This window comes from Natator depressus, chromosome 2 (genome assembly GCF_965152275.1).
Source record: "Natator depressus isolate rNatDep1 chromosome 2, rNatDep2.hap1, whole genome shotgun sequence".
Classification (NCBI taxonomy): Eukaryota; Metazoa; Chordata; order Testudines; family Cheloniidae; genus Natator; species Natator depressus.
Window position 1 is genome coordinate 65,494,655 of NC_134235.1, and position 16,892 is coordinate 65,511,546.

The window sequence follows — 16,892 nt, forward strand, 5'->3', positions numbered from 1 at the left end:
ACCCAACAAGTAGTGATAGGAAATTGCACCTCCAACACTAGTCCCCTTACCTGTGGGGCTCCACAAGGATCAATTCTCTCTCTGGTCCTTTTCAACATCTACATGCAGCCACTAGGTGAACTAGTCTAAAGACGTGGACTCAAGTGCCAGCAATATGCAGATGATACACAGCTCTACCTATCTTTCATCACATATGACCACTCCACTACCACCAAGATGGCCCACTGCTTGGATGAGATCATCTCATGGAGGAAGAACAACTGACTGAATCTGAGCAAGACAGAGACGATGCTGGTGGACCGAGGAAAGTATTTTGAAGGGTTTGCAGTCATGGTGTGGTCTCCACTGATTAAAGAGTCACATGCATAATGGGTCATTTCAGTCTGTAGTCTTGGATTACTTGCTGACACTGAGCTCTCACATAGCAGCATCTGTGATTAATACTTTCTACCATCCCCACTTTGCTAGGAAACTCTGTCCCATCCTAGCAGATGAAGACCAGGCCCCAGTTATTCATGCCTTCAAAACGTCTCAGTTGGATTACAGCAGTGCAATATACCCATCCATGAAGCCATAAGCACTTAGGAAACTCCAACTAGTGCAGAATCTGCAGCATGCCCCCTCAGCAACACAAGCTACCATGAACACATCAGACCTGTCCTCCACTGGCTTCCCATAGAATTTTGAATCAATTTTGAGATCTCAGTCCTTATCTTCAAAGTGCTCCATGGCATGGGCCCAGGATATCTAAGAGACTATCTAAAGCTCCAAAATGAACACCGTGGACAACAACTATGCTCCTCTGGCACAATAGAACTCTCTACGATAAGAATAATTCTCATCTGTGCAGGAAACAGAACTTTCTGAGGGTGATCTGAAACTGTGGAATGAACTCCCTCAAGAACTAAGGACCATTACAAACCTCATCGTTTTCCATTCTGAGTGAGAGACTGTCAGAAATATAAAGGGAAGGGTAACCACCTTTCTGTATACAGTGCTATAAAATCCCTCCTGGCCAGAGGCAAAACCCTTTCACCTGTAAAGGGTTAAGAAGCTAAGGTAACCTAGCTGGCACCTGACACAAATGACCAATGAGAGGACAAGATACTTTCAAATCTGGAGGCGGGGGGACAAAGGGTTTTTCTGTCTGTGTGATGCTTTTGCCGGGAACAGATCAGGAAGGCAGCCTTAGAACTTCTGTTAAGTTAATAAGTAATCTAGCTAGAAATGCGTTAGATTTTCTTTTGTTTAATGGCTGGTAAAATAAGTTGTGCTGGATGGAACGTATATTCCTGTTTTTGTGTCTTTTTGTAACTTAAGGTTTTGCCTAGAGGGATTCTCTATGTTTTGAATCTGATTACCCTGTAAGGTATTTACGATCCTGATTTTACAGAGGTGATTCTTTTACCTTTTCTTTAATTAAAATTCTTCTTTTAAGAACCTGATTGATTTTTCATTGTTCTTAAGATCCAAGGGTTTGGGTCTGTGTTCACCTGTACAAATTGGGTAGGATTCTTATCAAGCCTTCCCCAGGAAAGGGGGTGTAGGGCTTGGGGGGGATATTTTGGGGGAAGATGTCTCCAAGTGGGCTCTTTCCCTGTTCTTTGTTTAAAACGCTTGGTAGTGGCAGCATACGGTTCAAGGACAAGGCAAAGTTTGCACCTTGGGAAAGTTTTAGCCGAAGCTGGTAAGAATAAGCTTAGGGGGTCTCTCATGCAGGTCCCCACATCTGTACCCTAGAGTTCAGAGTGGGGAAGGAACCTTGACAGAGACACATTACTTTGCCTTTGCCTTCTGTAATAAACACACAACAGCAAGTATATTTATATTTACAAAAAACATACACACACTGCACACACTTTTCATTCTGGGGAGAGCATGATAACAAACACATGACAGGCATGTACTCACACTGCTTAATACACTAGTGGAAGCTGCTCAGATACTGCAGGGATGAGTAAGATATAAGAACCTACATAGAATAGACAAAAATTTGTATGCCACATATCCTTCTTCTGGCTAGTATAGTGGGTAAGGCAGGATGTATCCTGAGAAAAAGAACTATGGTCAGGATGCTCCTGTGCCATGCTAGTCCTGGGCAGCATTTTTGTCTCTGGTGGCTGTTACGGGGAAGCATAAGTTAGAGTAGCCTTCAGGCTGCTCTAACACAGTGCAGGGAGAATGGCACACAAAGAATAGCATCCAGACCAAGGCAGTGCAAAGGAGTCATTGCTGCATAAACCTTTGGCTTCAGCTCTGTGCATTTTGGCCATGCCTGAAGATCTGGCCAACAGACCTTGGTGAGGGGGAAAGCTCCCCACCATAATCAGGAAGGATCTAAAGAACTCTTTTAGGCACAAGAATCCCCAATCCAGTGCACTCTTGAGGCCTGGCAAGACCAGAGATGGGCAGGTCCTTAAAGGTGGCACTCAGGGGGAAGCAGAGCAAGAGCTCCTTAGTCCCAAAGAGCAGAGACTGCTTACCAGTGAAGCTGCTGAAGAGCCTCTACTGCATGTAAAGGGATCATCTGTACTTTCGTTTTCTTTTTATTAGAGCCTGGGCATTCAGGCTGGGTCTCTCAGACACACATGGGTTAGGAATCCAGCCCCCTTCACAGAAACTTACCTTTGGCCTCGTGGGGAACAGCAGGGCAAACCCACACTGCGTTGTGGGCTGCACGATTATTTTGTTTGCCTTTTTTGTTTTGGACTGCTTCTTATGCCCAGAAGCGGGGGAGCTGCTCCCCTAAGACATACTGCACTCTGAACAGGTGATACAGCAATGCCTACAGCCAAAGAAGGATGTCTGAGATGAGAGAGGTGTCTATCCTCACCTCCAGGGAGTGCCCTAGAGGTACAGCTTATGACAGGTTTCTTGTCTGGTCATCATTTCTTCAAAAGCAGTGTTTAAATGGATGTTTCAGGGTGTGCTCTGAGTAACTGTGTTGGTACTAGACTTACATAAATATTTTCACCTTTTAAGATGTTTACAGTGAAAACAGATTTTTCAATTAACTGTTTTTAAAACAAGCCACAGTAACAAAATCCACATTTGTTTTGCAAAGATCTGCCTTAGTAAAGATGGCAAAAAGTTGCATCACGGCCCCATATACAAAGCAAAATTATTCAAAGTATATGTTTAGGGCAATTTATGCCACCCTGGTCATCCTACTTTGACCAGTCGGTACATTCCAAATCCCTTGCTGGGTTACTGTGGTGCAGTGTGGCTACCTTCCGGGAGGTGGATTTCGGAGCATGAAGATGCTACTTGATAAATTACAATTCTTAGCAGCCACCAATACCCTCTGAATTCTTAGTCCATTGACAGATCACCATCTGGAAGAACATTGGAGGGGCACACCACGAACAGTGGAATTGGAGATACAGCAAATGAGTATGCTGATCCTCATACCATCTCTAGGTCACAAGAGAGGGCTTACATTTCATTTTTTTTAGACCTACTCTACAGATAATTTTCTGAATTCAAATGTGAAAATAGCAGTTTTCACCTACAGTAACTATCTCAGCATAAAAGTTGAGGCAAAACCCATTATTTTTCTACTGGTTTTCACCAATGAAGATGTCTTGTGTACCTTCAGGGGGGAAATCCTATCTGACTCGTTGGCAGCCAAGCAGTGATCTGCCACCAGCACCATTTTGCTCTTAAGTTGTATCTACACCAAGAATTTTAGGCACTTCTCCCATCATTGGTCTAGCACTGAGCAGGTTCACCAGGGCTAGCAACAGTTGGAGTTAGTGTGGACTGGCTACGGTACCCTTTAGTTTTGTACTTTCTTGAGCACTAGGCACCCTCTTGCTGAATGGGTGGGGTGGGAAAGGAAGAAGTTTCCTACACCCATTTCTCCTCAGAATATCCACATAATACAGGATAGGGTTTGGCCCTTAGTTGGCACTTTAATCACTTGCTGGACAGTAGGTTCAGTAATAAGGTGATTTCAATGGGATTTAGGCACTTTTGAACATCCCAGTGAATGCCTAAATACCTTTAAAATCTGGCCCAGTGTCACCTCATTCATGAGCCTATTGTCCACCAACCCAGGAAACCTTGCAGTAATAGTTACTTTTCAACCATGTCCATTCAATCTCATCCCCTGGAAGGCTTTGAGCAGGAGGTTGGACTAGATGACCTCCTGAGGTCCCTTCCAACACTGATATTCTATGATTCTATAATTCTATGTGTGGGAGTGCAATCCACTGTCACTATGCATCCATGCTTATAACAGAAGACAGCTTTCCAGTAGCAACCACAAATATTTTATTTAGCTTAGACTGTGTATCAGGAAGCACATACTGTAGCTGGAGAAAAAGGTTTGAAAACTGGCATGGTAATAGATATGAGTAACAAATTGCGTGCATTTGACAAAAATGCAGTTCTGTTTCCTTGGAAACAAAAGCATATGTGTATGAAGCAATCCATTTTGTGGGTTTGTGGTATTGTAATCAGGCAGATACTGTGTGAGTTGTGTGCATGTGACAGAATGTGTATGCAGTTATATGAACAAGTCTGTCTTGGCAGTAGGGAACAGAGTTTGGTTTCCCTATGTGTCACATGCTGGGTAAAATACAGCTAAAAGTATTTCTCTGACTGATTGTCTGAGAGTGCTTTACTATATGAAATTTTTTTCTGCAACAGTTTACCATAAATGCACACATAAGTGTGGTTTGAAATCTGGGCCATGTACTCACTTCTCCGGTTCATCTTTTATTTTATTGTAGAACAGTGATGCTTTTATAATATTTGTCCAGAATCCCAATTCTGATAACTTTGCAGTTCTCTGAATACCCAAAGACACCAGTAAAATGACTCATTTTACCAACAGGGGAAATCTAAAATTGAACAGTAGCACTTCTAGACAGTGGAAGAGCACAAACCATAAAATAGGATAGATACTGTACACATGCAAAACAGGAGTCACCCTCATTAATGAACTATTTAAAAATTTGGGAAATTGTCACATCGTCTGATTCAGGGACAGCACCCCGGAAGGCTCAGATAAAATAATGTTCTGCCACTCTCCAGCTCCTGAAGTCCTTCAGACTTGTAACATTTGGTTTATAAATCTCCTTTGCTTTCAGTTATCAGACAAGACAGATCTAGCCTATGGATTCAACATTTGTTCAGAACAGTTCCTCCCTCTAAGGCTGTAACACCTAAAAAGCTGTCATCAACCCTTATCACCAAATAGTCACTAACCTCAGAACTAGAAATATATTAGGATTTAATAAGGGCTAAAGGCAATTTAGGAACATTTCTTTTGGCACAAAAGCTCATAAACCCTGGTGTCAAATATTTTTCCAGACACCACGCTACAGAGTCTTAAAAAAACCACAAAACTCCCCCCCACCCCGTTTTTTTCCATTCATTTTGGTCCATTGCTCCACTATTTGGTATTTCACTCCTGTCAGCAGAAAGAGCTGGAGATTTTAGTAACATTTACATGTAAAGTATGAGGGGCTCATTAAAGGGTCTGAGGGGGGAAATCACTTTCTCCATAGGGATTCCGATGGAACACACTCTCCCTTAGCATGCCCCCTTGAGTCTGTACATAATATCACTGGTATCTTCAGCTCCAGCAACTCCTGCAGGCTAGCTGCCTCTCACAGGGCCTTCCATGGCTTGGTCGTCTGGCCAAGTCAAGAAGTCCAAACCCCCTTCTGGAATAACTAAGAGGTCCAAATGCAAATCCAAAAAAATAAATCTCCAAACGAATAATTTCTTCTGCTTTGTTTCCTGGGCCCCTTCTCCGGGCCCATGCAGAGCTTCTCCTATATTGCTGCTTCACCAGCAGGATTCCCCAACTGCCTCCCTTCCCCAGGGGATGTGGCACTTTATCTCCGGGCTCTCCCTATTTCCATTTACAGCCCTACCTCAGGAATTCCCCAACAGTAACCAAACCTGTTCCCTGTGAGTTTCTTCTAACCATTGTAGACCCTAACTCAGGGTCCCCTCCACACAGGAGCCTCCTCTGCTCCCTGTGGATCTTCCTATCTCCTTCCCAGGAGCCAGATTCAAACTGTAGGACTGTCTGGTCTAGGCACAATCCCCAGTTTCCTTGCTGGAAATTATTGATAGGAGCACTGAACTGTCTCCCTCAGGGCCAGATTTAGGGGGAGGCAACGCAGGTGACTGCCTGGGGTGCTGGATTTGGGAGGCACTGGGCTACAAATGCAGTAAAAAAAAAGGGTATTCAAAAGTTTAACCAACGGAGGGGGGAGGGCGCTGAAGATGCTCCTCACCTGGGATGCCATTTGGTCATGGCTGGCCATGGTCTCCCTTTCCCCAGGGATCCTGATAGTTCTCTTTGGGCTCTCAATGTTACCTCAAACCCTCATTCAGCACTTGTCCCTACTGCTCCACCTCCTGTGGGTTCCTACAGCAGCCACAGAACTTCTCTAGAGCGAGAGCCCTCTTTCTTTCCCTCCTCCTTTCAAGCAACTCTTTATGCTGCTCTCGCAGCCTCTTTCTAGCTCAGTTGCTCCATTACTGATTAGCTAAAAGCCACCACCCGGAATACCTGATTGCTCCCAACTGTAGTCCACTGGTTTGTCATGGGCCAATTAGGTCCTAATTCTACTGAAGGGCCATTGGCCCCATGACAAGGATAAAGAGAGCCAAAAAAGAAAACTAATCTCACTCACTGCTCTATTTTTCATGAAGATCCAGACTGAGGTGACTCCTTAATATGTCAGACCACGCCTGCCAACCAATTTGTCCCTGCCCCTCCAAACCTAACCAATTTCTGTTCACATGATCGTACCAGTGCACACAAGGCCAGCCTGGTGATTTTGGGGTGAGTCAAGGAGAATTCTTTGGAGTACAGTCCAAATATAAATGACACACTTTATATAAAGAGTGTCGGGAAGAGAAAAATCCAGCTGCAGAAGAGAACCCTTGATGCTGCTAGGCTGTGAGCACAGTTGCCAATATTTAAAAAAAAAATTACAAGGGTCATTTGTCCAAGCAAATAGGGGATCCGGTGGACAATTAGCTCCCACTGTGAAATTTTAGCACGATCCAATGCACATACAGTGTTTTAAACATTAACTACTACATTATTACAACTACCTTACCACCACCTGTATAGTGGATATTATCCCAATATTACAGATGGGGAGATAACTAGAAAGGTCAAGTAGTTTAGGCCAGCACAGGAGTTAGTATCAGGTCTTGAATTAGAATACAATTCTGTACCTAGTCTACTACACTGGGTAACCTCCCATGCTATTGAGATGCCCTTTTTTGTGGCCAGACTTCACACTGGCTGCCCAGCTGATGACTGACCTGTATGGAGCTACTTCTGAGGGAGTGTCCACCAGTGGCAGCCTGGGAGGAACTGTCCTCATGATCCTAGACTGACCTTGGACTCTCAGGGATAAGGGACCCATGACCATAGTTTTCACAGACCCCAAAAGCCAGTCTGTGAAGGAAAAACGGGATAAGCTGTCATCATTAGAAAAATATTACTGACAACCTTTCAACTCAGCTTCATTCCCAAGGCTGTCCTAGAAGGCTGAACTAGAAATGTGCTTAAAAATTAAAATGGAGATTAAATTGGAAACAATTAAAATGGAAATTAAGATTCTCCTTTATATTGTTAAGTCCCTCAAATTAATGGGAAATATGACCGTGGACTTTGTGGGCCCCAAAGGCCAGACTGTGTCCTGCATTGAGTGAGTCTGTGGTGGGTGGGGGCTGAAGTTGTAAGGAGCTTTTTTCTCCATAAGTACCAGACACAATCTCACCAGTAAAACTAGGCTAGCCCCCACTGAATCATTAGGCTTAAAGGGACGCCTCCACATTGTCTAGCAATGCAGTCACCAGTGGTGGAAAGCAACCCTTGCACCCTCTAGAATGGTGTCTTAGCCATGTTTTCTCTGCTCTCCTGGGAGTTCCAAGAGGCATTGTGCCTACTGGAGTTCTACTGAGCTGGTGCACTTATACACCCTCCCAATAAGGGGACATGTCTTAAAGTACACTGTTGTAATAATTGCACCTACAAATCCACCCTAAATGTGAGCTCAACTTTAAAAAGTATCTGAAAGTTCATAAGATGTCACAGTAACCTATAACAACAAATGTTGATGGGAAAAGGTATGGTAGGGAGACAGAAAGACTGAATTAGTTCAATCAACAAGGAAGTATGATATAATTAAAAGGATTGTGTTAAGATCATGCCTGGTAAATAAGAAAAATGGGGAACAAGGAACCAGTCAATCAGAATTGGAATGTGGGATATTAGGTTTAATTGGTGGACAAAATAATGAGGGTGTGCCACCTATCATTCCCTTCTGGGGTCCTTAAAGAAAGACATTTTGGAGGGAAGATATGGAAGGACAGTGGCTATTGGAGTGAGAGTCACCATCCTGGCTGCCACCCCCACTATCTCCTGGAACCCCAGACCTTCTTTGTTCTAATCCTGAGAGATGTCCTGACCAGACCTGACCAGAGACGGGGACCCAGATAACATCACCACTTCTACCGGCTCCAGATGAATCCCCAGCACCACCTGGCATGAAAGAGGATTGTACTTTAAAAACAACAGCAGCAACATCAACCACTCTGGCCGATGTCAACTAACATCTTCTCTTTCCCCTCGAAGAACAGTTATTACCCTCTTTGATACCATCTCAGAGAGGGTCAAACAAGAAGGTTTTTCCTTCTAAAATGTTCTCCAGGGAAAGGGAACAAGCGATGTGGTTCAAATAAGAGCCTTATTTAATATTTTACATTTCAAATGCTTTAACTGTTTTCCTTCCTTTCTTTATCTTTTATTAAAGGTTACAAGGATTTTTAATGGGGTGTTTGCCCTGGTCCTAAGGAGGCTGTGGTCTCTGTATACCAAACCCCCAATCTTGTTTAACACTGTATAATGATGGCCAGTGACTGGATTATGTTAACACCTTTGGCCCATATATTCCATTTAAATTAATATAACACTTACTCCGTAAATGGCTGTGTCTTAATACTACTGTATGTAGGTCAAATTTTAAATATATAATATCTGTCACTGAGGATAGCACAGTCAGGGAGAGCAAATAAAATTACTAAAAGGGGAAAACAGAAGGAGCTTTCTACAACAATTCAGAGCAAAATGAGATGCATGAAGGATGTGTATGAAGAAAAACAAGTAAACAATCTTTTTGTTAAAAGAAAAGGAGTACTTGTGGCATCTTAGAGACTAACAAATTTATCTGAGCATAAGCTTTCGCTGTAGCTCACAAAAGCTTATGCTCAAATAAATTTGTTAGTCTCTAAGGTGCCACAAGTACGCCTTTTCTTTTTGCGGATACAGACTAACACGGCTGCTACTCTGAAATCTTGTAGTTATTTATTTAGGTTCAGTGTTTAAAATCTCTCTATGTGCATCAACAAAGTGTGAGGATGATGCTAGTCTAGATCTAGACCGGTATGCCTCAGTGAATACATCCTGCCACCTTTGGAGCCCTTAGTGCATTTGTGTAACACAAAGTATAGCCATACGTTCTGTCAGGCAATTTATTGCAGGAGAGTGTTTCTCCAAATGTTGTTCATGTACAGAGGCTGCCAGATCAGGGTGAACTGTTTTCAGAAGCGCTGTCAAAAAATGACATATGGTACTCTTGATCCACGTGCACAACGCACTGTTGCCAATGACAGCTGTATACATGGTTTGAGGGCACAATATGTGACCATTCAGAGTATCAAGGTTATTACAGAATTCAGTAAGGCCTGTCTACACTGGGGGGTGAGGGTGGGGGGAAGATCGATCTAAGTTACTCAACTTCAGCTACGTGAATAATGTAGCTGAAGTCGATGTACTTAGATATACTCACTGCGGTGTCTTAACTGCGGTGAGTTGACAGCTGATGCTCCCCCATCCACTCTGCCTGCGCCTCTCACTCCGGTGGAGTACCGGAGTCGATAGGAGAGTGCTCAGCGGTCGATTTATCCCATCTAGACTAGACGTGATAAATCAACCCCTGCTGGATCGATCGCTGCCCGTTGATCCTGCCCATCGATCCTGTGGGTAATGTAGACAAGCCCTAAGTCTCAAAGATGCACACAGCTTGGTCTATCCCTCCTTCCACCAGCAGGTGTAAGAGCAACAAAGGCCTGATCCACAGACTGCTGAAGTCAATGGAAAGACTCCCATTGTCTTCAAGGAGTTAAGAAGGAGGTTTTTTTTTAAACAAAAAAAACATATTTTAAACAGACATTTAAAGGAAAGCACAGGGTGAGTGACAACCTTTCTAAAAGTGCACTGAAAATGCACAGGGTGAGTGACAACCTTCCTTTCTCACATAAAAAGATTTCAGTTACTTAAAAGAAGCAAATTTCTTCTTGTGGTTACTAAAGAGGCATTAGACTGAGACGTGGTTAATAGACCCTGACAACAGGTCACATGTTGCAAGAAGCACGGAAATGTCAAATTTAGCATTTCTTATTCAAATAAAATTTCAAAGTTCATACGTGGAAGGAAACAGAACACTGTGCTGGATAGAACAAATGAAGCTTTCCTTGAAATCCTGTCAAAGTTTGTAATGTTGGACCAAAATCTGATTTACTCTTTATATAATATATATAATTATTTCTGACATCCAGATAAATATATTATTTCCACTCCAAACACAGGCATTACTGTTTCTTTCAGAAAGTATCAGTGCCAGCTGTACTACATTCATGAAAAAGTTTCCAAGGACAAATGGAAATGTGGAGGCAGTAGAGGAAAAACACTAAAACATCAGATTTCATTTCAAGCTTCTCAAGGGCTATTAAACAGAAGTGAGAACTTGTTAATAAATATTCTGAAAAATAACTTGCTAGTGTGTTGGGAGTCAAAATAGATGTGGTGGACACACTCTGGTTCCCATCAGATGTCTATCCATTTCACCACAATCTGGCAACAGCTGGCAGTCTTTTTTCAAGGGAACTCCAGGTCTGGGACCTGTGTAGGAGGTGGTGGTAAGCCATCACTGAGATGAACTGGCAGAGCTGTATGGGAAATCTGTCACAACACTTGCTCACACAGACCTGATGCTGGGCAATGCTGAACATCTCCTGTGTGGTCCTGGAGGCCCTCAATTCCCAATGACATCATACTACTGAGAACTGAATAATAAAGACTCCAGGAATAGTGGAAAATTGAACTCCGGGCTCTGATTCACAAAACAGGTTTGTCCCTAGTTGACCAAATTTATTCATGATGGTAAAACGTTCACTCAAAAACTATAAAGATAATACTAATACTTATTGTGTAAGGTGACGTGGTTTCAAACCCTATCTGGAACCAGAGAATAAGAACATGCTTACCTGAATTCTGGGCTGCTAGCAGCATCTGTTTCAAACGTGCATTTTCTTTCCGTAGTGTTTGATTTTCCTTTATCAATTTTTCAAGAACAGCAAATGGGTTTTCTTCCTCACTGCACTCCTCATCCCCCTCCCCCATGTCTTCATCCTCTTCCAGCTGGAGATCCTCCCATGACAGCTGAAAGCAATTGTCTTCCCATGCAGATCTTTGTCTTAACTCTCCTGCCAGCTCTGACTTCACCGACACAGATGGCAAGCTGTAGATGGCATGGAGATGAGCAGGTGCTGTTGATGCTAGACCAGCAGCCGTGGAAGAAAGGTTCTGAGTTGCACACATTTTTCTTCTTTTGCTGCTCAGGCAGACATCATCCTCCGCCGTTTTGCTGACTGGGAGTGACTGGACATTGGAATCCATGTAAAGTGTTTTACCCATATTGCTGGCATTTTCTCCTTCTTCTTTCAGCAGGAGATCCAAGATATCATTCCCAGATATGCCTTTCCTTTCAGCAATGAGTTTGCAAAAGACTTTTTCTTTTTCCTTACAGTGAGTCAGACCTAGAGAAACCAAAGCACCATATGATTTCAAATACAGATTTTGAAAATGAAATTTCATGGATTCCTAAAAACATTGCCTGCTGCAGACTTTTGCTTCTTTTTTTTTTAATGGCTTCTTCAGTGCTTATATACTATTCCTTCTAGAACAGAGACTTTGATTTCAGGAGACCTACATTTTAGCAAAGACCGTTTGCACAGGTGTGAAGTTCCCAAATATGAAAACTGAGGACGGTTGCTAAGATCCTGCTGACATTGTAATGGAGAGAAAAAACAACAAAACAAAACAAAAAACCTGACGTGGCTGCATGCCAGTAACATTAAATAAAATGAGAGCTGACATATGACCAGCTGAATGCACCTTTGCTTTGCGATTTTGAGAGACAACACTGCTGGATGTATTGAAGCTTTGTGTAAGTGTATTGGCCTCTTGTTTTTTTTATCTTCATGCATACAAACGGGGCTCAAATGAAGGCGTTAGATGTCCTCTGAAGGTAAAAATAATCCACACCACAACCCTCCTCATATAATTTAAGTGGTGGCAGCATCTGACAATGAGGATTAAGATGTTATGAGCTTGCAGTCTAAAATGCTTGAGCACTCCTGTGTATGAGTCTATCACCTTATGGCTTGAGACTCAGAGCTGTGACTTGCAACCATGCAAACAAAATACACTATACTTGTAAACATTGTTCATGGTCCCAGCATGCAAAGTGATTATTGCATCCAAAAGATCACCATTCATGAGTGAGCCTTCCAGTCTGGGCAAGTCTGTTATATGGAATGGAAAACCTATGAGCTTAATTCTGATCTCACATTGTTTTTACACTGATATCAGAAGAGCAAATCCTGATTTACAACCCATCCTGGACAATGATCCCACACATTCACAGACCTTGGGAGGCAGGCCAGTTCTTGCCCACAGACAACCCACCAACTTGAAGCATATTCTCACCAGCAACTACACACCGCACCATAATACTCTAACTCAGGAACCAATCCATGCAACAAACCTCGATGCCAACTCTGCCCACATATCTACACCAGCGACACCATCACAGGACCTAACCAGATCAGCCACACCATCACCGATTCGTTCACCTGCACGTTCACCAATGTAATATATGCCATCATGTGCCAGCAATGCCCCTCTGCTATGTACATCGGCCAAACTGGACAGTCCCTACATAAAAAGGATAAATGGACACAAATCAGATATTAGGAATGGCAATATACAAAAACCTGTAGGAGAACACTTTCAATCTCGCTGGACACACAAGAGCAGATTTAAAGGTAGCCATCCTGCAGCAAAAAAACTTCAGGACCAGACTTCAAAGAGAAACTGCTGAGCTTCAGTTCATTTGCAAATTTGACACCATCAGCTCAGGATTAAACAAAGACTGTGAATGGCTAGCCAACTACAAAAGCAGTTTCTCCTCCCTTGGTGTTCACACCTCAACTGCTAGAAGAGGGCCTCATCCTCCCTGATTGAACTAACCTCCTTATCCCTCACCTGGTTCTTGCTTGCATATTTATACCTGCCTCTGGAAATTTCCACTACATGCATCCCACGAAAGCTTATGCTCCAATATGTCTGTTAGTCTATAAGGTGCCATAGGACTCTTTGCCGCTTTTACAGATCCAGACTAACATGGCTACCCTTCTGATACTTAAATCCTGATTGATACCAAACACAGCAAATTCAAGTTGCCCTAATTTTCCCCTTTCTGCTTAATGTTTTAAAAAGACTTGTGTGAAGAGCTTTGTCTAGAGCTATTAGTAGTGAGGGTAGGCAGCATGCAAGCCCCTCATCCAGCTTTGTTAGTCAATTTTGAATCTCAACACCCCACAGCCCTGGGTTGCTTTAGCACGGTTGCAAAGATTACAACCATGCTAAAGCACCAAACTCATTTTGTAACCTATTATAAAACAAGATTAGAACAAAAGTGGTCATCAGAGGTTACAGGCACAAACCTATTGTGTCAACTAGCTATCTCCTTACATTTATTTTACTCAGAAAGAAGGAGTGAGCAGAACTGGAGTGACCATAGGTCCAGAACTAAAACAGGAGGCCTGTTTTCATCAGGTGGTTTTCAGAACTGACACTAAACCAATGAATGAGAGAAACCTAGAAAAACAGCATGAGTAAACTCTTTCAGAATTGCTATAATACAGTTGAGGAGAAAATTTCATTCTAAGGATGAAATTCTCTGCTGGTGTAGATTGGCACAGCTCCACTGAAGGCAAAGAAGCTACACCAACTTACACCAGTAGAAAATCTGGCCCTAAGCCTCTATCTTTAGCCACTTACAACTTTGCATATTACATATATAACGTGAACAATATTAACCCAAGTTCATATACATATGGGTTAATATTCTCCATGATCCAGGTGGGCAAACTTTTTGGCCCGAGGGCCACATCTGTGTGGGGAAACTGTATGTAGGGGGTTGGGGTGCAAGAGGGATGCAGGGTGGAGGAGGGGGCTCAGGGCAGGGAGTGGGGTGCAGGAGGGATGCGGCAGGGGGCTCAGGGCAGGGGGTTAGGGGGACTCGGGGTAGCGGGTTAGGGTGTGGGATGCAGGAGGTGTTCAGGGTGTGGAATCCGGCCCAGCACTGCTTACCTCAAGCGGCTCTGGGGTGGCAGCGGCATGCAACAGGGCTAAGGGAGGCTCCCTCCCTTCCCTGGCCCCACGCCACTTCCAGAAGTGGCCAGCATGTCTGGCAGTGGCTCCTGGGGGCGGGGAGGAAAGCGGCTCCACCGTGCGCTGCCCTCGCCTGTGTGTACCACCTCCCAAGATCCCATTGGCTGCCGTTCCCCATTCCCAGCCAATGGGAGCTGCAGGGGGTGGTGCCTGCAGGCGAGGGCAACACACTGAGCCCTCTGCCCCACCCCTCTTCCAGGAAGCGCAGGGACGTGGTGCCAGCTGCTGCCGGGAGCAGCGCGGGGCCAGGGCAGGAAGGGAGCCTGCCTTAGCCCTGCTGCGCCACCGGGCTGGCAATCCTGTGGGCTGGATTGAAAGCCCTGATGGGCCGGATCCATTCCGAGGGCCATAGTTTGCCCTCCCCTGTCCAAGATGAATCTTTCGGAAAGCATTGAGAAGTTTCACTTCAAACTTGCCAACGACTTCATCCTAAATGAGAAGCATTTTGGGACGTATTTTTGGTTAAAGGTGGTTTTAAAGTAACATGTTCACGGATGTTTGAAAATTGCATATAGGTGCATGTGCGATATACTTTGAACTTTGTGTATGAGAAATTGTATTTCAGTCTTGATCATTTATGTCCTGTTAAATAAAACAACAAAGAACAAACTGATATTAAGTTTCCAAAGAAGGGAGAGAGAGAGTGTGGCTCATTTTGTAGCACTTTGCACCTGAACTGAAACACAAAATGTTCATGGCTTGGAACCATGCAGACAGGCTCCTATCTATTTAAAGGGGACTTTCAGGAAAACACAGTAGCATCTTACAGTTATATCACCCGTCTACCAAGCAGCAGTAGATACTGAGGCCTTGAAAATCAGTTTCCCACTGGAGGAGAAATCAGCAGCATGGAGTCAGGATATGTTCTTAGTGTAATTTGTTTATTTACACTATATACCAGTCCTTGAACTGAGGTCAACCACCACCCAGGCAAACCTTTCTTTCAGAAATGTCAACCCAACCACCAAAGTCCAGTTCCCAGAAACTGGGGGGAGAGATTGGGGGGAGGGATAGCTCAGTGGTTTGAGCATTGGCCTGCTAAACCCAGGGTTGTGAGTTCAATCCTTGAGGGGGCCATTTAGGGATCCAGGGCAAAAATTGGGGATTGGTCCTGCTTTGAGCAGGGGGTTGGACTAGATGACCTCCTGAGGTCCCTTCCAACCCTGATATTCTATGATTCTATGAAACTACGCTACACCAAGACTCAGCTCAGCAGAGATTATGGCAGAGAGCAAACTCTTGTTTGCAACAGCTCACCTCAAGGAATCAACATAACAAAACTAACAATACATCATTTCTTCAAAGGCTGTATACTATGTGTAACAATGCTACCTAATGTCTCCTGCCATACGTTACATAACTAGATACAACACATGACTATTTAGCACAAGCAGTAGTACAATGCTCCTAATATATGCATGAACCAGCAGGTATAAAGTGAAGTGCTATGCAATGAAATCAAACTGAAATCAACACAGCTTTCATTTATTTTAACGCTTTACTGGATAGATGTGTGTGTGGAGTGCCAGTGTTTACATACACATGCATACATACACACAGCATCTGTCTATGACATAATGAATTTCAATCTCATGCTAAAATCTGTGCAGTGCATTTTTTTAAATGTACAATTTTTGAAATAAGTGCCTCAGGCATGTGTACGTCTCTCAGGATCAGGCTTCTTTAAGGACCAGAGGTGGGGCCCTCAAAATCAGTGATCATTGATAGAGATAAACAAAAGAGGACCCCAGTTATTCCTAACTGAAGCTCATACAGAGAGTTCCAGAACAAAGCTCTGCACGGCAGGAGTGGAGAACTCCAGGTCTCACGGGGCTCCCTGCCCCCGCTACCACCCCTTCATTAATTATGTAACCTGAAATCTTTGACTGATCTGCCTTGCAATAAATTACCCTTTAGCTCCTCCTAGTGGATCAGTATAAACTGCAGAACACTTCAGATACTCATATTTACATCCTTCTCAATTGGACCTATATTAGAGTTGCCAGTTTTGTTGTACTTGTTCCTGGAGGTTTCATCACATGACATAATCTTTAAGTAAAGATGAATCTTTAATTCCTGGAGACTCCATGACAATCCTGAAGGCTTGGCAACCCTAACCTATATTATTATTGTTTGTTTATATTACTGTAGCACCTCAAAGCCCTAGCGATGGCCCAAAACCTCACTGTACTGGGCTCTGCACAAACAGAACAAAAAGACGTTACGTGCCCCAAACAGCTTACAGCTCTCTGTGCACTGAGCTCCTGCACATTTGTGCTGAAAAAACCCTCTATGCGACTTCCAGCTCCCTTCCCCACCCAAGGCTTTA

At 43.6% G+C, this 16,892-nt stretch overlaps 1 protein-coding gene across 1 annotated transcript in view; it reads right to left on the reverse strand.

The window, feature by feature from the left end:
* LOC141981408 (uncharacterized) overlaps window positions 1-16,892 on the reverse strand; it is a 99,212-nt gene that overhangs the window by 44,265 nt on the left and 38,055 nt on the right. The window contains exon 2 of the mRNA XM_074943081.1: window positions 11,311-11,862. Coding sequence (XP_074799182.1) covers window positions 11,311-11,862 — 552 coding nt within the window. The remainder of the gene's footprint in view (window positions 1-11,310; window positions 11,863-16,892) is intronic.